This window comes from Electrophorus electricus, chromosome 25 (genome assembly GCF_041902795.1).
Source record: "Electrophorus electricus isolate QZ-2024a chromosome 25, ASM4190279v1, whole genome shotgun sequence".
Lineage (NCBI taxonomy): Eukaryota > Metazoa > Chordata > Actinopteri > Gymnotiformes > Gymnotidae > Electrophorus > Electrophorus electricus.
The window spans coordinates 12410719-12431166 of record NC_137521.1 but is presented as its reverse complement, the minus strand read 5'-3'; the positions used below and the strand labels follow the sequence as shown (position 1 = coordinate 12431166).

The 20448-nt window shown below is 47.2% G+C and overlaps 1 protein-coding gene across 14 annotated transcripts; it reads right to left on the bottom strand.

Moving 5' to 3' along the window:
• Window positions 1–36: 36 nt before the first annotated feature.
• spag17 (sperm associated antigen 17) lies at window positions 37–20440 on the bottom strand. 14 transcript variants are annotated; one of them, XM_081707664.1, is made up of 40 exons: window positions 20209–20440; window positions 19132–19263; window positions 18637–18696; window positions 18329–18460; window positions 17717–17900; window positions 16787–16984; window positions 15938–16110; window positions 15428–15577; window positions 15028–15088; window positions 13981–14120; window positions 13338–13472; window positions 12399–12512; window positions 11810–11954; window positions 11503–11688; window positions 11347–11384; window positions 11126–11227; window positions 10863–11020; window positions 10638–10750; window positions 10474–10538; window positions 10107–10289; window positions 9397–9511; window positions 9206–9301; window positions 8680–8849; window positions 8404–8500; window positions 7411–7556; window positions 7067–7187; window positions 5370–5569; window positions 5083–5215; window positions 4823–4971; window positions 4515–4685; window positions 4283–4383; window positions 4052–4108; window positions 3369–3499; window positions 2738–2874; window positions 2413–2574; window positions 2124–2237; window positions 1888–1942; window positions 1703–1784; window positions 1432–1500; window positions 37–1046 (listed from the first exon to the last, which is right to left on the bottom strand). In XM_081707664.1, exons 1-40 carry the CDS (start codon window positions 20293–20295, stop codon window positions 770–772), a joined length of 5139 nt encoding a protein of 1712 aa, XP_081563790.1. In that variant the 5' UTR covers window positions 20296–20440; the 3' UTR covers window positions 37–769. The 14 variants fall into 14 exon arrangements, with proteins under 14 accessions (XP_081563790.1, XP_081563792.1, XP_081563787.1 ...); XM_081707666.1 differs by having other exon boundaries at window positions 4823–4974; window positions 7411–7553; XM_081707661.1 differs by having other exon boundaries at window positions 4823–4974; window positions 20209–20439.
• Window positions 20441–20448: the final 8 nt, after the last annotated feature.

Below are 20448 nucleotides of genomic sequence, written 5' to 3'. Positions count from 1 at the left end.
TACTGGCAAATATATATAAAAAGACGATTTGGCCATTTTAAAAGTTTGTTTATTTAATGGGTACTTCAGAAAAAGGAAGGGGAAAAAAAACACATTCACAAAAGTTTTTTCTTAAACAGGCGGCTGGTGTGCGTTTTTACACTTACATCTGAAGCATTTAGTGCAGAAGTCCTTTAACCCTCAGTGTGAAGTTTCGATTTCAGACTCACCATAGCCCTCAGTTTTTCACTTCCTGGGCTCAGGGGTAACTGATTTTTGAGCGCGGACGGTGGGGGTAAGTGGGGGTAGGTGGGTCATATGCTTTGGGCTGTTCCAAGTGCCTGTATTCCGCTGTAATTCACTCACTTGCTGTAAAGGACAGTGTGTCTGAAGGTCAGTGAGAAAACAGCAGAGCCGTTCAGACACTCCTATATTCTAATAAAGTTCTGTACTAAAGTTAATGTTTAAGATGAATATTTAAGCTTGCTCCTTCAGGCATGGTCCGTGCTAAGTGTGTGGGGATCAGAGGGTCACAAGACTCCCTCGCTGACTCTCCTGTTTGGTGTGTGTGAACAGACGGGTCCGTACGGCCAGCCAGAGCTGCTCAGGCAGAGCTTCTCCAGGTCCAGCTCTGTTTCACCACAAATCATCAACCTGCTTTTACTTCTTTTATTCTTTTATGCTAACTATTTTCTTAACAATTGTTTGTCATTTATGTATCTGTGACGTTACGAACCACAGTGAGACTTAACAAAGTTCCTCTATAAGGACGTGGATCTGGAACTCTGCCTTAAGGCCAAGTAGGCTGTGGTTTGGTAGAGATTTGTGCAGGGATGTGGGCGGGGCTGTGGGCGGGGCTGTGGGCAGGAGTGTGGGCGGGGCTGTGGGCAGGAGTGTGGGCGGGGCTGTGGGCGGGGCTGTGGGCAGGAGTGTGGGCGGGGCTGTGGGCAGTGGGACGTGTCTGGTGGGTGAAGGTTAGCATCTCCTGCAGCTCTGGGTGGAAGTATGGGGTGATGATGTGGTTTCGTAGGGCGTGGAGACATCTCCTCTGCTCCTGGAGGTCCAGCCTGGATAGGAGTGAGGATGGAGCTGTTATACTTCAATACTGCTGCCCTGTAACCTAGCAACACTGCTGCTCTGCTGCCCTGTATCATAGTAACACTGCTGCCCTGTAACCTAGCAACACTCCTGCTCTGCTGCCCTGTATCATAGTAACACTGCTGCCCTGTAACTTAGCAACACTCCTACTCTGCTGCCCTGTATCATAGTAACACCACTGCCCTGTAACCTAGCAAAACTGCTGTCTTGTAACCTAGCAAAACTGCTGCCCTGTAGCCTAGCAACACTGCTGCCTTGTAGCCTAGCGTTGACCTTTAACCTATCAGCATGCCAAACTTCCTGTTTATTGACATGCTCACACCAGGTAGCTGGGGAGAAGCAGTGCATCGTTACCTGTGTTGCGTAACCCTGCTCTTCCACACACATCCCTGTTTCTGTTGGCCAGCACCTCCACCACAGGACCTGGGGCGAAGCTGTCACACTCAGTCAGAACGCAGGGCCTTTACACAGTCCTTTCATTTAGTACAGAAGATGTGTGTGTGTGTGTGTGTGTGTGTGTGTGTGTGTGTGTATGTTGTGTCTCTCATGTCTAGAAGATGAACTGCATTTATTCCCATCATGGAACATCTGTGTAATGTGAGTGTGTGAGTGTGAAATGGACTACCGCTCTGATGTGTCCTGCTCCTGTGGGTGAGTGAGGGGACACTCAGCTAGCATAGCCTGAGAGTACAGGGAGACCACGTCTGCTGGGAGTGGAGGAAAACACCAGCGACAGGGACAGGTGTTGACATGAGTGTGTGTTAGTGTCACGCTGGAATATTCCTCTACAGTTAACATCAACTCCCTCACCAGACAGAGGCCTTGTCTCCATGGTAACTGGACGACGCTGTGAGTCAGGCAGAGACTATAGTGGAGGGGAAAAAAATGCAGCAAGAGGTTAAAAAAAATGGAACTTGCCCTGCACGTGCACACACACACACACACACATACACACACACACACACACGCGCGCACATGTACTCCACACACATGTACTGGTGTGTGCTGGTTCTGGATTGTGGGAGTGTGTCAGTGTGTGCACAGACCAGTAGGAGCTGTAGGAGCTGACTTTGCTGGACTCTCTCCTGGACAGTCCGAGGCTCTTTCAACTCTATCTCATCCTTCAACCTCTCCTTCTGCACCAGCTGCTCTATATACACCTGAGACACACGTAGATCACATGACATAGACACATGTGGATCTCAGACCACACTGTGCTGTAGACACCCACATGGGCGGGACCAGCCGAGTGAACCAGACCTCATCAGAGCTCAGAGGAACCTGACATAAACGGGCCTGTTTATAACATGATTTATTTCCCTGGAACTGAGATACCAGGAGTTTCTCCTGCAGTTTTCCGTGGAGCTGGTGAGTCAGTGGTGGGTGTTTGGAGATCTGGCGTGCGAGCAGAGCCGCAGGCGTCTGTGGGTCTGGACCCATCCGGGTTCTGGCTCCCTCTCCACCCAGAACCGCTCCTGTCTGAGCCCTGCGATGCTTCTGCAGACACAAACACACACGCATGGTGGGAGTGCGTCGGTCCTTCGCGTCAGAGCTGCCTCACACACTCGCACACGACAGGAAGCAGCTGGCGTGCAGCTCACACCAAGCCTGACGTGCTTTTCCTTTAAACAGCTTTCATGTTTGTTGTGGTTTGGATTACCCCAGAGACAGGGAACGTGTCCCATTTCCTGGATTTCAGGTTGGCTGGAATGATGTCATCCTGTTGTTTAGGTATAAGCCAATGGGAGCTCAGGTCTGCAGGGAAGGGTTGGAGGATTGTGATTCCCACCACGTCTGCTGGGGAAACAGCAGAGGGCGATCTTGGTCTTCAGAAAGGCGGCAATGATTACAGTGTCGTGTTAAACCAGCTAGGCGGGCACCACCCCGTACCACCCAGGAGGGAGACCTCTGTGAATGCGCCCGGAGGATGGAGTGATTGCATAAACCAACAAGGGACCCCCAGCTCAGACGGACCCTCCCTCTCCCCACTGCTAATCTGCACGGACACATTTGCATGAGCTCTTCTAAACTGGCTGTGGTTGGACTTGAACCAGATGCGCCAGATGCAGTGTGGATTGTATACAAAGACATGTCTGGACAGTTGCAGAGGTAATACCGTGGAAATAACATCTGCGATCGGCCTTTCAGGAAACAAGTGGTGAGATGTGATGAAATTTGAAAAGCTGTGGAGCTGCACAAGAACACACAGTGTGACGCCGCACACACCAGCATAGTGGAAGAGAGGGCCTGCAGTGGGGAGAGGTGTGTATCCCGAGCTGGTGAGGTCTGACCTGTTGTGTCTGGTAGAGGATCACGGATCACAGCCACCGCAGGGTCTGAATATGCCTCGTTCAGAAGCTCCGCGACAGACTGAGCAGAGAGCAACTCTGTGCCTGAGCCGTCCTGAGCCATCACGAACATCCTGTCAGACAGGACATCACACACACACACAGCCATGAACGTCCTGTCAGACAGGACATTACACACACAGCCATGAACAACCTGTGAGACAGGACAGCATCACACACACACAACTACAAACAACTTGTCAAACAGGACAACACACAACTACAAACATCCTGTCAGACAGGACATCACACACACAGCCACGAACATCCTGTCAGACAGGACCTCGCGCACACAGCCACGGACATCCTGTCAGACAGGACCTCGCACACACAGCCACGGACATCCTGTCAGACAGGACATCACACACACAACTACAAACAACCTGTCAGACAGGACATCACACATGCACAGCCATGAACATCCTGTCAGACAGAACATCCTGTCAGACAGCATCAAACACACAAGTATAAACTACCTGTCAGACAGCGTAAAACACACAACTACAAACAACCTGTCAGACAGGACATCACACACACAACTACAAACAACCTGTCAGACAGGAAATCACACACGCAGCCACAAACTTGTCAGACAGGACAGCGTCGAACACACAACTACAAACAACCTGTCAGAGAGGACAAGGACAGCTCCATGGCCACAAATCCGAGCACCGCGTGAACTGCTAAACATCATCACACAAAGACACACAAAGATTCACACACCAATCACCAATACAGGACACCCCATCCCTGCACATGATGGTTTCCAAAGTGTCCAGCAGTGTGGAGTGTAGACTGGCTCACCCTGGGCTGTCATGGACATACTGCCTAAACCAGACTCAGGCAGGAATTCTTACCGGGGTGGGTGTGTGTCCTGAGAGCTCGTCCCTTTCTCTGTGTCTCTCTCAAGCTCGGTATCTCTGGAGGTCCTGATGGAGGCCTGGCCATCAGCAGAGACCTGGACAACCAAGCCGTGCTCATGAGGAATTTCACAGTCATTTTTGTAATCATAGCAGTACAGATGAGAATCAACATGTTAAACTGGTTTTCATTGTCGTATGTTTGTGTAACGAGCGAAGAGCATCTCACCTGATACAAATTTCCGTCTGGGTCAGTGAACCGACAGAGCACACCTGCACTGTGGCTCATGACATACTGACCAGGCTGGTCTCCTTCAGGTCCAAGTCCACCTGGATTAGAGCAGTACACAGCCAGACCATCCTCACCAATATGAAGCTCACCGCCCCCACTGGGACACACCTGCTGGACAAAGAGAGGGACAGAGAGACACACACACCTTACTGTTCAACATACCATACAGTTATCTTATGTAATCGATCTGTCCATTCTTCCAATTATCCATCTCTTCACTCATCCATCCATCCCTCCGTCCTCACCCTGTAGGACCCGCGGGCACTAGCGGTGACAACGGTTCCATCCCCAAAGAGAACCTCACAGTTTCTGCTGTCACAGTTCACAGTCACTGTGGTGAGCCCACCACTCTCCACCCTCACAATCTTCTCCCTTCTGCACTCAGTGCTGCCCCCTGCTGGAAGCACAACACACACAGTCAGCCTGCTCCAGTGGCAGGGGCACCATTTGGTCTCCTCGGTGCATGGACCTTCCTGTTACTCATTCTGGGGCTGATTCTTCAGACCTGAGCTCTGGTGCTGTGGGAGGTCCCTCTGCTGGTAGAAGGTGGTCATTCTAGTTCCATCTGCGTGGTCCACTGCGATTGTCCCATCCTTCTCCAGCACAGACAGGACTCGGTTGTCCCTGGTGATCACAACCTGTAACACACCACCTCTAAATATGTTTATAAACACTTTCTAAACAAATAATAATGTGCCACCACCAACAACCTAAACACAAAACCAAATCCTGTGATTGGTATGCCCTGTTATTCTCATGATACCCAGACTGAGCGAGACCCACAGGACTCACGCTCTGACTGAAGGGATCTGTGGCACGGTAGGTCCGGACGGGCGACACCTCCCTCCGTCCACCCCCAGTGGACGCCACCCTGAAGCCAGACGGGGTGGTGGTGGTCCAGGAGCCACCTGCCACCACCAGGGGGCGCCTGTGCTCCTCCTTGAGGGGCTCCATCAGGTCTGTCCCCGTAGTGGACTTAGAGGTGACCTTTCCTGAGAAGAGCAGGAACCACTGGACTAAGTTTTACACACTCCCCGACTGTCTCTCACACACACACACACACACACACACACGCTCACACTCACTCACTCACTCACTCATTTCTGTAGCTCACGTAACATGGTGCAGGTAACAGGTTGTGTGTTCAGTGTACACACAGTGTTTCATAAGCCATAAACGTAATGCTGTGTAGTTGTGTTTTGGGATGAGTATTGTGTTGCCATGTTGTGTTGTGTATTGGTAGAGGTGTGTAGATGTGTGTAGTGTGTGGTGGTCTTTTGTGATGCGCAATGTTGTGTATTAGAAGGTACTAGTGTGTACTGGTGTGTAGTTGTGTGTAGTGTTGTGTATTAGAAGGTACTAGTGTGTACAGGTGTGTAGTTGTGTGTAGTGTTGTGTATTAGAAGGTACTAGTGTGTACAGGTGTGTGGTTGTGTGTAGTGTTGTGTATTAGAAGATACTAGTGTGGACAGGTGTGTAGTAGGTGTGTGTAGTGTTGTGTATTAGAATGTACTAGTGTGTACAGGTGTGTAGTTGTGTGTAGTGTTGTGTATTAGAAGGTACTAGTGTGTACAGGTGTGTAGTTGTGTGTAGTGTTGTGTATTAGAAGGTACTAGTGTGTACAGGTGTGTAGTTGTGTGTAGTGTTGTGTATTAGAAGGTACTAGTGTGTACAGGTGTGTGCTTGTGTGTAGTGTTGTGTATTAGAAGGTACTAGTGTGTACAGGTGTGTAGTTGTGTGTAGTGTTGTGTATTAGAAGGTACTAGTGTGTACAGGTGTGTAGTTGTGTGTAGTGTTGTGTATTAGAAGGTACTAGTGTGTACAGGTGTGTAGTTGTGTGTAGTGTTGTGTATTAGAAGGTACTAGTGTGTACTGGTGTGTAGTTGTGTGTAGTGTTGTGTATTAGAAGGTACTAGTGTGTACAGGTGTGTAGTTGTGTGTAGTGTTGTGTATTAGAAGGTACTAGTGTGTACTGGTGTGTAGTTGTGTGTAGTGTTGTGTATTAGAAGGTACTAGTGTGTACAGGTGTGTAGTTGTGTGTAGTGTTGTGTATTAGAAGGTACTAGTGTGTACAGGTGTGTAGTTGTGTGTAGTGTTGTGTATTAGAAGGTACTAGTGTGTACAGGTGTGTAGTTGTGTGTAGTGTTGTGTATTAGAAGGTACTAGTGTGTACAGGTGTGTAGTTGTGTGTAGTGTTGTGTATTAGAAGGTACTAGTGTGTACTGGTGTGTAGTTGTGTATAGTGTTGTGTATTAGAAGGTACTAGTGTGTACAGGTGTGTAGTTGTGTGTAGTGTTGTGTATTAGAAGGTACTAGTGTGTACAGGTGTGTGCTTGTGTGTAGTGTTGTGTATTAGAAGGTACTAGTGTGTACAGGTGTGTAGGTGTGTGTAGTGTTGTGTATTAGAAGGTACTAGTGTGTACAGGTGTGTAGTTGTGTGTAGTGTTGTGTATTAGAAGGTACTAGTGTGTACAGGTGTGTAGCTTTACCCTTCCTGTCTTTGCTCTCGGTGTGTGTGTCTCTGTCCTCCTGTGCGGCGGAGCTAGGAACCAGCACACACACTGGCCCGGAGTCTGGACTACCACTGACCGTACCATCTGCAAACAGCACCTAAAAAACATGGATAAATGCACACACACAGACACACAGCTTCAAGCACGCATGTATATGTATATGTGTATGTATATGGACAGGTGTGTGTGTCTATATGAGTGTGTTAGTGCATGTGTGCGTGTGTGTGAGTGTGTGATGGTGTGTGTGTCAGTGTATGTAAGTGAGTGTGTGTGTGTGTGTGTGTGTGTGTGTGTGCGTGTGTGTGTGTGTGTGAGCCCACCTCAGTAGAGCCATCTCTCATGTGTCTAATGACTGTACCGAGGCCAGTAATGGTGCGTGAGAGCTCAGTGTGTTTGGAGAGGAGCGCAGTGGAAGATCCATGGCCAGCAGGGGGCGCTTGCTGCCTGACCAGTACAGCCTGGCCTCCTGGAACGCACACCCACGCACGCACACACTACTATATACACCGATCAGCCATAACATTAAATTGTCTAATATTGTGTTCTAGGACATCTTCAATCGCTCACATGCCCATTCTAGGAGCTTTCAGCAGTGGACTCAGGTCATGACCCTATATATGGTAAGCTGTGCTCCACTGCGTATCCTGACACCTCTCTGTGACCCACTGCGTGCCTTGACACCTCTTTGTGATCCACAGCATGTCCTGACACCTCTCTGTGATCCACTGCATGCCCTGACACCTCTCTGTGGTCCACTGCGTGCCCTAACACCTCTCTGTAATCCACTGCGTGCCCTGACATCTCTCTGTGATCCACTGCATGCCCTGACACCTTTCTGTCATAGTGAGCGTGAACTTTTTCACCAGTCGCTCTTCATCAGTCGCTCTTCATCAGACCACACGGGCCTTCACTCCTCACACTCCTCACCCCCACCCTGTTGATGGTTCACTGGTTGTCCATGCTGGGATCCCGTTGGTAGGTACTAACCACTGCACACTGGGAACTTTCCTTCAGGAGATGCTCTGTCTTCTACAGTCTCAGTTTGGTCCTGGTCAAAGACACTTTTCTGCTTCCAACACACCAACTTTATGAAACTGACTGTTCACTCGCTGCCTAACACGTCCGACACGACACAGGTGCCAGGGAATGACCTCACCAGTGTTACTCACCTCACCTGCCAGTGTAGATGTGTTGTTGCAAAGACGTTTTGACCCGAGATGCGATTAATTCGGCTGCTATGACATCGACACTAAACTCGACCTGCCGCTGTGCCGTGCGGCTTATGTTACACTGTTTGCTGATTGGCTAGTCACCTTCTGTCTCCTCAAACCCAAAGCTGATCTGGAGGCCAGTGGGGAGGGAGAGATGGAGCCTGAGGGGGGCGCTGTTGCCACACCCACACTCGTCTGCCTGCAGAAGGACATAGAAGGGAAGGGGGAGGCGCCTTTGATTCCACTAATTACTGAAATGTTCCTACTGCCCTACGACCATATGCTACACACACGCGGCCCGTCACTGGGAGTGCAGAAGGATGGTGTCAGAAACAGGGCAGCTAGTATCCTGAAGTGTGTAGAGTCACTGAGCAGCACCTGCTGTGTGTGTGTCGGGGGTATAAAGCGCGTCTCTGTGGCCCTGGTCTCCATGGCTCCGGTCTCCATGGCTCCTGTCTCCATGGGTCCCGTCTCCGTGGTCAGTGGCGTGCCGCTGTAAGAGAGCTGAATGCCGCTGTGCAGGACTCCATAGAAACAACCTGACTGACCTGGTACATGACAAAGAAATATCATACACAGGAATAGCAGGTGTGTTCCTTGTAGATGTTGGTCTTTGTGTGTGTGTGTGTGTGTTTTATGTGTGTGTGTGTCTGTTTGTTTTGTGTGTGTGTGTGTATGACTGTGTGTGAGTGTGCATTGTGTGTGTGTGTGTGTGTGTGTCTGTTTGTTTTGTGTGTGTGTGTGTGTGTATGACTGTGTGTGAGTGTGCATTGTGTGTGTGTGTGTGTTTTATGTGTGTGTGTGTCTGTTTGTTTTGTGTGTGTGTGTGTGTATGACTGTGCATTGTGTGTGTGTGTGTGTGCGTGAGCGTTTGTGTGTGTATGTGTGTGTGTGTGTGTGTTACCCTGAGCGTCTCTGCTGTTCTGTCTCTGCTGTTGTGAGACATATGTGTAGAAGTGATGGTGGTCTTTTTTCACACACACTCTCAGCTGTGTTGAGCCTTTCATAGAAACCCACAAACCCACACACACGTGACACATCAGAGATGAGAGCACGTAGGGGGTTTAGTGGGTTTAGTGGGTTTAGTCCTCTTACCTTGTACAAAGTGAACTCTGTCCACACTAATGTGGCCTCCGTCTGTGGGGTAAAGACACTGTGTCTCTCCTCTCACCTGGACCACCCTACCGTCCATATTGTAGCCTATAAGAACCTGGATATTACACACACACACACACACACACACACACACACACACACACATACACACATGCACACACACACACATACACACACACACACACACATACACACACGCACGCACGCACACACACACACACACACACACACACACACACACACACACACACACACATACACACACACACACACACATACACACACACACACACACATACACACACACACGCACACACACACACACGCACGCACGCACACACACACACACACACACACACACACACACACACACACACACATACACACACACACACACACATACACACACACACGCACACACACACACACGCACGCACGCACACACACACACACACACATACACACACACACACATACACACACACACACACACACACACATACACACACACACACACATACATAGACACACACACACACACACGTGCACACACACATATATTCACTCATTTACAGAATTTCTGCAATCAATATAGTTCTATATTAATCTGCACACACACACACACACACACACACACACACACACACACACAGATAAGTACAGAGTGTTCGATGCAGGCTGTTTCTCACGGGTTTGTTTTCTTGGGGTGTCTCAAGGTCGCCCTCTGGCTGCTTGGCAAATTCTGGTGTTTTGGACTGAATCTTCCTGTTCTCTCGGGCGCCCCTGTCTCCGCCCTTAGCAGAGGGCGTTCCCTTTCCCTCCTTCCTGGTGTTTTTGTGAAGCTCCTCCTCCTTCACCTGTTGCTTCCACGCCTTGTAGAAAAAGGTCAAAGTGATGATTAAAGTGAGCCTGCACCTGCAGCATTTAATTAGCAGGTGGCGAGATTGCTCTGACCTGTGATAATCCACACCAGAATTAGAACAGAAGTGATGTGAACCCTACACATGTAATGTCGATTCAGGTGGTTTGGAGAAAGACAGAAGTGTCCCTGCTTACTTTGAGAGAACCCTGTCGTACGTGAGGCTCGGCGTCCTCGGGGCCGGACCAGACCACAGGTGCTTCTGGAAGAGAAAACCAGAAAGAGGAAATGAGAAATCAGCAAACGCAAACTTTCATAGGTCATGTGACCGGTGTCTAGCATGAGCAGTGTGTGTCTGTGCCTGGGTTGGTGTGCGTCCGGGCGGACGGGAGACGTCTCGGCGTCCCTGAGTCTCCTCGTTGCTGCTGCCTCTGCTCCTCCTGGTAGCTCATGGCCACATGTTCCAGGAAATGCCTGCAAAACCACACCACACTATACCAGTGAACACACACACGCCACACTGCACCAGTAAACACACACACACCACACCAGGCCTGTTAGAGCATTAATTAAGTTCTTCTCACACCACCTGAATCCAACGTCAGTGTGGACAGAGCCTTCCCATGATTCCCTGCTGCACCTCTCCGAGCTCATGGGATTGTGGCAAATGAGGAAGGTGGCGTTGTTAACGCCACTGTGGAGCACGTCTGTGCATCTGTACTCCTCGCACGCTTTCTCTAGGACCTGAGGGAACACAGTGCAGTCACACCTACCCTTCTCCCTCCACTAACGCCCCGAACTTGATAGGGTTGTGCAGGAATGGTGTGAGAGCAGCAGGACGCGGGGCACCTGTGGGAAGATTGCGGGACTGTGGTGTTCCGTGCAATGCCGGTCTCTCAAGCGCCGAGTCAGCGTCTTCTGCAGATGCGCTGCAGACACGTCGTTTTCTACCTATAAACCAAACTACTGATCACCAAGCGCCAACCTCAGACAGAGACGTGACGCAGGTGTGACGTGGGTGTGACGCGGGTGTGACGGACAGGTGGACATTCTGTAAACTTTAAACGCACCTTCTGGTCTTCACCTCCCGTGACGTCTCTTGAAGACCCTTCGACAGAGAATTAAACGGTAGCTCTTCAGGTTTCAGTGGAAACGTTCAGGACGGTTTAGTTTACTGTAAAGTGAGACTGTGGAAAATCTGTGTAAATTCTTCTCTGTGATGGTACCTTGTGTCCTGCGAAGGTTCCTGTAGAGGTGTTGTGCGTAGGCGACGGGGTCGTCCCAGGGCAAAGGGGTCAGCGACCCCGGCAGAGGTCGTATGAGGTGACCGTTAGCATCTGTCGTTATCAGAGGCATGCTCTCAAACACATACAGCTGCAGTAGTCTCTGAACTGTAGAGCAGCTCAGAGAATCTACACACACACACACACACACACACACACACAAAGACACATATACACCCCTACTGTCAGTATCAGTATGGGTTGAGCTCATGTCTGTGTGCGTGTGTCTGGGTGCATCTGTATGTGTTACCATCAGAGCAGGTCTGGAGAAGCTGGTGTCGCCTGGCTAGGTCTGTACTGGTACAGTCACGGTGTTCAGACATCAGCCTGTCCCACAACACAGTCTTCTCCATCATGGCTGCTTCTATACTGAACACATCCAACCCACTCCACACCTATATGAGTGTGGACACAATAACACAACCACACAACCATCACATAATAACACAACCACACAACCATCACACAATAACACAACCACACAACTGTCACATAATAACACAACCACACAACGGTTACACAATAGCACAACCACACAACCATCACATAATAAAACAACCACACAACTGTCACAAAATAACACAACCATCACACAACTATTACACAATAATACAATATGTGTGTGTGTGTGTGTGTGTGTGTGTGTGTGTGTGTGTTACAGGGAGCTGGTAAAGTCTCCTCCCTCTGTGGTCATGGTAATACAGCAGGGTAGGATATGTGTGTGTGTGTTACAGGGAGCTGGTGAAGTCTCCTCGCTCTGTGGTCATGGTAATACAGCAGGGTAGGATCTGTGTGTGTGTGTGTGTGTGTGTGTGTGTGTGTGTGTGTGTGTGTTTTACAGGGAGCTGGTGAAGTCTCCTCGCTCTGTGGTCATGGTAATACAGCAGGGTAGGATGTCTCTCTGCACTCTTCATTTGATTATGCTCCCTCATCCCAAAATCCTCCATCAGTTTCTGCCGACACACAGACACACACACACATTCCCACTCATTAATACTGAACAATTAAATCACATACATATTTCTACACAAAACACCTACCATCTCACAGACCAGACACAAATAAGTAACAATACAAACTAATTTACTTCTAAAATAGGTAGAACAGGTAAACAGATAATTGTTAGGTAAACAGATGCCTGTTAGGTAAACAGATGACTGACTGATTGCACTAAGATGATTCATATTGAAGGTGAAATGTTTGTCTTGAACTACATGCAAAAATGAAATGAATGAAAGTGAAGCGTTTAGGATATGAACTCATGTTAACTGTCCCTGCAGTGAGTGAGGCACTAATAGCCATGTTAGCGTTGTGTGGTATTGTGTAGCGTTGTGTACCCCGTTACAGTGCCTGTACCTGTAGCTCCTGCTGTTAGCCATGTTAGTGTTGTATAGCGTTGTGTACCCCGTTACAGTGCCTGTACCTGTATCTGCTGCTCTGTTAGCCATGTTATCATTGTGTATGCCGTTACAGTGCCTGTACCTGTATCTGCTGCTCTGTTAGCCATGTTATCATTGTGTATGCCGTTACAGTGCCTGTACCTGTATCTCCTGCTGTTAGCCATGTTACTGTTGTATGTTACTGTGTTAGCCATGTTACTGTTGTGTTACTGTGTTAGCCATGTTACTGTTGTGTTACTGTGTTAGCCATGTTACTGTTGTATGTTACTGTGTTAGCCATGTTACTGTTAGCCATGTTACTGTTGTATGTTACTGTGTTAACCATGTTACTATTGTGTGTTACTGTGTTACTGTGTGTTACTGTTACAGTGCCTGTACCCGTTTCTCCTCCTCTGAACGTGGCAGGCTCAGCACAGATGACAGCATGTAACTGGTTAGCTCCTGCTCTGACCAATCAGAGCACTGCTCAGAATCATTTGATCCAGATAGAACTTCCTGTTCTGCAGTCACTACCTGCACAATAAATAAATAGCCATTTAATGTTCTTAAAAATATAATGGTTCACTACACAATTCACTGAGATTTTCTGTATTCTAATTTGAAGATTATTCTGTATTGGTTAGTGAATTATCTATTAATATTACAAAATTTACATATATACACATCTTTAGATGACGCTTTTATCCAAAGTGACTTACAATTCTGATTGAACACAACTTGAGTATTTGAGGGTTAAGTGTTTTGCTCAGGGGCCCAACAGTGGAAATCTGGCAGAGGTGGGACTTGAACTGGCAACCTTGTGGTAAAGGTACTAGTCCAGTACCTTCACCACTTATTTATAACTTACCACTTACTTACAAAATAAAGTTACATGACTTTTCACATTGGGAACTCACTGTAGATTGAGGATCTGTACTGGAAATAACTACATGTGTATCTCTCAGATTAAGCAGGGTTGTGTAGTGGACGTGGTGTGTCTGTTGGGCAGACTGCAGCGCCCCCTGGTGCTGATCACACACACCTGTTCCAGCATGCAGTGTAATATGAGGGCCACAGATTGGACCAGCACCGGGAGCGGGTCCAGCAGACTCCGGTACAGCCTCATGTCCACATCAGTGCTGAGACACGCAGGCTCTCGAACTGCCGTGCGCTGTGCTTCTGCTGAAAGGAGCAGGGGCCCACCTTTAATCTACTAACTTTAATATCAATTTTAATCCTAATTTTAATCCCAGTTTTAACCCTAATCCTTACCTTGATCCAAATTTAAATTCTAATTCTTACTCCCAAATTTAAGACATAACAACTATCATGATTTCAGTGCAAATCCTAGCCTTAATCTTGACTGTACAGTGGTACAGTGACAAATGCTAAATTACTACATTCTCTCTGTTTTCATACTGGCATTTTAACAGAAAAACAAGCTTCAGTGACAAATCTGGGATATGATGGAGTTAGACTACACAAATTCAGCCTGATTTTGCCAGACTTTGTCATAGCTGGCAAATTTCTAGTGTCATATCCTAATATGAGCATCAGGAAGGAGGAACAGGCCTTCTGTGTGTAATGTGTATATAGTGTGTGTGTAGCGTGTGTGTAGTATGTGTGTGTAGTGTAGCATGGCATGAACATCATGGGGTCACCCCAAAACATCCCGATGGCACTTCAGAATTGTTTGTTTTCTTTCTAGCCTGATAACTCCTACGATGTTTAACAATTCTTTGACCCTACTCCTCGTTAACCTATGAACTCACACAAGAATCTGAACTATGATTGGTCGGTGTCACACATGTCATGCTGTCAGTCTCCCAACCAAGATAGGGAAAGACTTTATGCCACTATGACCACCTAATGTGACTCAGGCAGCAGCGCGAAAGACAAATGTACAGTGTGATCTGATCCTGGCAGTGGAGACTCGACTGATGAGTGAGAGTGTTTATAAACCCACTATGATCTGTAACAAAATACCATTGTGTGCTTTTAGCTGCTATTAGAGGAACAAACCGTGGCAAGCAGATTATGAACTGAAACAACTCCATGCATGTAAGAGACTGGAGGAGAGACTACTTACCAGGACTCTCCTTAGCCACTGGCTTCTTCTTTGTGATTTGTGGGGTTTGAGTTTGTGGAGCCTAAACAAATAGAAACAATGCACAAGTGTAGTTACCAGCACTCAGTACATTCTGACATGGAGAGCTTCTAAAACCTGATAAAAACACATCATGTTTAAATGTCATAGTAGTGTGTAGTGTTGACCAATGAGCATTAGGGTAAGGTCAGAGTCAGGCCTCCCCCCGCTGTAAGGCCTATGTGGGCCAAGGTGCAGTGAGGAATACGCTAGATGTGAGGTAGGGGCTACCTGGGTGTGAGGTAGGTAGGGACTACCTGGGGGTAAGAGAGGTTACCTGGGTATGAGGTAGGGGCTACCTGGGTGTGAGGGAGGGACTACCTGGGGGTGAGGAAGGGGCTACCTGGGGGTGAGGGAGGGACTCGGCTCCACCTGCCACCGGCACAGGAATCAGTCGCATGCATCTGAGATAGTGCTGATGCTGCCTTCTCCAATCCAAGCTATCATACAGCAAACATGCCACGCCCTGAAACAGGGCCATGCCCAGGGCTTGCTACACACACACACACACATACACACACACACACACACACACACACACCTGTGTGTTACCTTATATTTACAGAATGGCACACGTGCAACAATACCAACATTCTCCAACAAACACCGTCATTCTCTAGAGTGACAGTAACTCCCAGGATTAACCTCTAGGGATTACTTGGAGAATTCTGGGTTATTGGTGGGTTGAGGTCACTTAAGTTGGTCTTAAGTGATCTCAACCCTTAACCCCAGACTGCTCCAGAGGTCACGTCTGTACCCACTCCACGGGCTCGATAGCAGAAGACAGACTGAACCATCTAGTGCACAGAGAGCAGTATCTGTGACAGACATTAGTCCCCATGCAGTGATGTACCATGGCCACACTGCTGCCTGGATCAGGGGGTAGCAGGCTTGGTTCCACCCTGTAGTCCAGCCTCGCTACGTCCCAGAGTGTGGAGCCCACACCACCACTGTTGAGCACCCAGTTCAGCTGATCCCAGAACACGTCCAGATCCTGCTTCTCACCCCCGCTCAGGGCTGCACCATCTGTGAGTAGAGGACCATCACAACACAATAACAACACAATCACAGCAGTCACAGTACCATTATAGCACAATCACAACACCATCACAGCACAGTCACAGCACCATCACAATCACAACACTATCACCGCACAATCCCAGCACTATCACATCACAACACTGTCACAGCACAATCATAACACCATCACAACACAATTACAGCACAATTACAACATCACACTACAGTCACAACACAATCACAACACCGTCACTCACACCACAATCACAGCACAGTCAGAACACCATCACAACATAATAACAACACAATGACAACACCATCACAACATCACACCACAATCACTGGGTTTAGAACCTCTCAAATCAAAATGGATTGATTTATGATTGATTTATGAATGATTGTGATCTACATTTTGTTCAGGCATATTCCTGTGTATCTGCTGAGAAATGTGATGATTTAACAGAAGTGAAAACTATGTTTACATTCATGTTTATTCATTTGGTAGATTAATGACTGATGAGCAGGTGCACTTAGTGTCTCTCCTGTAATTGATCAGGTGATATAAACCATCTTTATCTTCTTAATGTAACGCAGTTTGTTTTAAAGGTCTGTAATGCCTGTCTCCTCCAGCCTGTTCTAAAGGTAAGCAGAGTTCTGCTGAACGGTTCTGTTGAACTCTCACTCTGTTGCTCAGTGGCAGGCTGGGGAGTGTCGGGTGCCGTCAGTTCCTGAGGAGCATCAGATCTCTCTGGCCTGTCGGATCTCAGTCTGATAACATTGGACACGTGGACCCCCAGGGAGTCTAATGCTGAGATCAGACACGGCTGGTGGAACCCTGTTATCAGGACGTAGTGGTGAGGGCCGTCATCTGGTTCATCGTCTACACACAGCAGAGCAAACAGAACTCTAGTTATATATCTGAATATATTTGAAACTATAACCATTAAATACTCCTCTATTACCACAGACTGGTTTCTGTTGCACTATTCAGAAGCAGCAGCCCGTTTACAAAAGTGAAGTTCTTGCTCAGTCTTGGGGATGGATCTGTGTTCTTATGACACCCATGATGCTGGCTGATAGGTCAGGTGATAAGTCAGGTTGATAAGTCAGGAGTGTTTGAGTAGGGCGGGTACAGCTGTGCGCAATGCAGGCAGAGCCAGTCACTTCCTGTGTCAGGATGTGATGGGTTTTGGTGACATTTGCATTTGTATTGTAAAATAGAGAACTATGAACAGTTTTATTACAGTGAAAGTACAATTACAAAATTAGAATTTACGCTGTGGACATGTAGTCAATTTTTCACAGCGAGCTCTGAATAAGTCATTTCTATTTTATGGTCATTTTAAGAATGCACTGCAGCACAGATCAGCAGAAAGTGTTATCTGCCCTTATAGGCAAGCGTACAGTCATCCATGATAGGCTAGTATAGGAGAAGATGCTGAGGAACACAGTGCCACCAGAGGGCAGCACCAGCTTTCCTGCCTTGAACTCCCAGCCTCAGATCACGCACCCGAACCAGCAAACTTCACAGTGATAGGCTGAACACTTCCCTGTTACACCACTAGGGGTCCTCATTTTTTGTTGATCTCACGTCATCTCCATCCTAACCCACCGATGTATTTATCTGTGTAGTCCTCCTCTCCTCTGCGTTTGAGTTTGGTTTCTTTGATGGGGGGCGGATCCTCAGAAGTCTTTTTGCCCTTTTCACCTTTAGCTGCACCCTTGGCCGGTGGCCCGCTTTTCTCTCGAGCAGAAGAGCCCGTGCCCATCAGTATCCTGACCTTCTCCTCCGCAACCTCACAAATTCAAAACAGATGGCGCTCAGTGAACTACACCCATATCTGCTGACATTAAGCAACAGCCATGTGGTTGTTCCTTTGGTTGACACAAGGTGGCTGAGAGACCAGGGTTCAGCCTTCTCTCTATGCATTATTATTAATGTTTGTTTATTGTCTATTATTAATGTATGTTAAAAAAAAATATTTATCTAAACTTGCACAGAACATTCTTGTAGATTAAGAAGATACACACAAGATCTTATAAACCATTCAGAGTGGCATAATGATGACACAGACTCTCTGAAGGACCATAGTAGGACATGTCTATATGTGAAAAGGCTCCTACATTCTCTACATCCTGCTCCACAGTCCCTTAATAGACATGAGTTGTCCAGCTTCAGGGATACATGGTAGATGGCTAAGTGAAAGGTCAAGTGCTCTCTCACTCTCTGTAACGCTTCCCTCTGCTGCAGGTCACTGCTCTTAATGGCCAGTAGTTGAAACTTCACCAGCTTAGCTGTCAGGTCCACAGAGAGCGCTTCTCCTGCATCCAGAGCTGACTTGGCCAACTCTGTCACCTACCGGGACACAAAACACCATCGCTGCAGTGTGGCTCGGCGGGCCTATTAAAACTCAATGAAAATTCTACATTAAAATCTAACCTTTTACCACTGGGCATGCCAAGACAAAGAAATATACCTTCACATACTCTTTAAAACGATTCTCATGTGTCTTGTTTGAGCTGTGTGTTTACCTCATAAAATACAGGGACATCTTTGGTTTTTTTTGCCTTTGGATTGCCCAGTTCGTGTATCTGTAGCATGAAAAACAGTTTAGTTTGGCTCCTATTTCACTAATGAGAATTTTAACCTTTGATCACTTACCCTCGTGTTTACAAATAATGCCTTAATACAATCTACAAACTCAATATAAAGATTCCTGTCACATATAACCCCTTAGTACAAACATTAACCTACAGACCAGGACTTACTGGCCAGCAAACACAGTTTTACACTGCACAGACCAGATTTTGGAGTCTGTGTAGTCATTACATTTATGCCATTTAGCTGATGCATTTATCCACAGCAAGTGTTATGACTGAGTACAACTCAAGCAACTGAGGGTCTTGGTCAGGGGCCCAACAGTGGCAACTTGGCACTGGTGGGGCTTGAACCAGTAACCAGCCAATTACAAGTCAAGAAAGACAGAAAGAAACAAGTTTTATTATTGTACAGAAACCCTCTGCTACCTTCTCCAGGGTGCTCTCCCAGGACAGGAGGGTAAAGAGACGCCGTAGTGGTTGCTGTACAGCCTGTTTAAGAGCGCTGACACACATCTCATTCTCTCCCACCACCACAGACACACTAGCTCTCCAACTCTCCTAGGAAAATGCACACAAAGTCCCACAGGAAATTATTTGCAAATATGTTTTATTATTAAATTAAAATCTGTCTTATATCTTATTTAGTAACAGCCATAACAATACAGCAATATGGTCAAGGGGTGTGGGAACAAAAAAAAAAACAACCCAATCATACAACAATGTAATTTTGGTGAATATAAGATGTAGGCAGGAAAATTAATTAACGAATTACCCTAGGCTGTGTAGAGCTGGTAAACATATATATTTCAAAACAGAACGAATACAGGGTTAAGAGGTTTTTAAAAACTGTAGAAAAACAGATGAAATAGAAGAAATACGTGCAAGAATAACAGTAGAAGAGCAACAGCACCACCTAGAGTTCAAGTTCAAAGTTCAAAGAGGTTTTATTGTCATTTCAGCTATATACAAGTGCACAACAAAAACGAGACAGTGTTCCTCCAGGACCATGGTGCAACACAAAACAGTGCAACAGACAACATGCTACACAAGTGCAAACAGTCCAATATAGTGCAAAAATGTCATTAAATAAACATTAAATAAACAATAATAAATACAGAACAGGACAAATACAAAATGAGTAGACAGTGCAATTATTTAGTGCATATTTAGAGGCTGGCTAGAATAAAATCACCAGAGAACTAACGCTCCTGCCCTACCAGAGAAACAGCGAGAGAAACTCAGTCCGAGGAGACGAGTCTTTACAGAAAAACTCAGCCCGAGGAGACGAGTCTTTACAGAAAAACTCAGCCCGAGGAGACGAGTCTTTACAGAAAAACTCAGCCCGAGGAGACGAGTCTTTACAGAAAAACTCAGCCCGAGGAGACGAGTCTTTACAGAAAAACTCAGCCCGGGGAGACGAGTCTTTACAGAAAAACTCAGCCCGAGGAGACGAGTCTTCACAGCCCGCTCCTTGACTTTGACTCTCTGGGGAGCTTAGCCTACCTCGTCAAACACCGCAGCAGTGAGCTCTGTTTCCCAGCTTCTGCCAACTGGTGCTGCGGTTCCACTTTTTGCTCGTTTACTGGCCATTCTAAAGGTTTATAGTAGATCATTAATTCCTTGACAGACAAACTAACAGTCTGATAGTTTAACTAGTCAATAGAAAATATTTCAGAAGGCGTAATACCCTCAGTTATTTACTAGCAAGCGGGCTAGCTAACTCGTATAGCGGTAACCCATAGC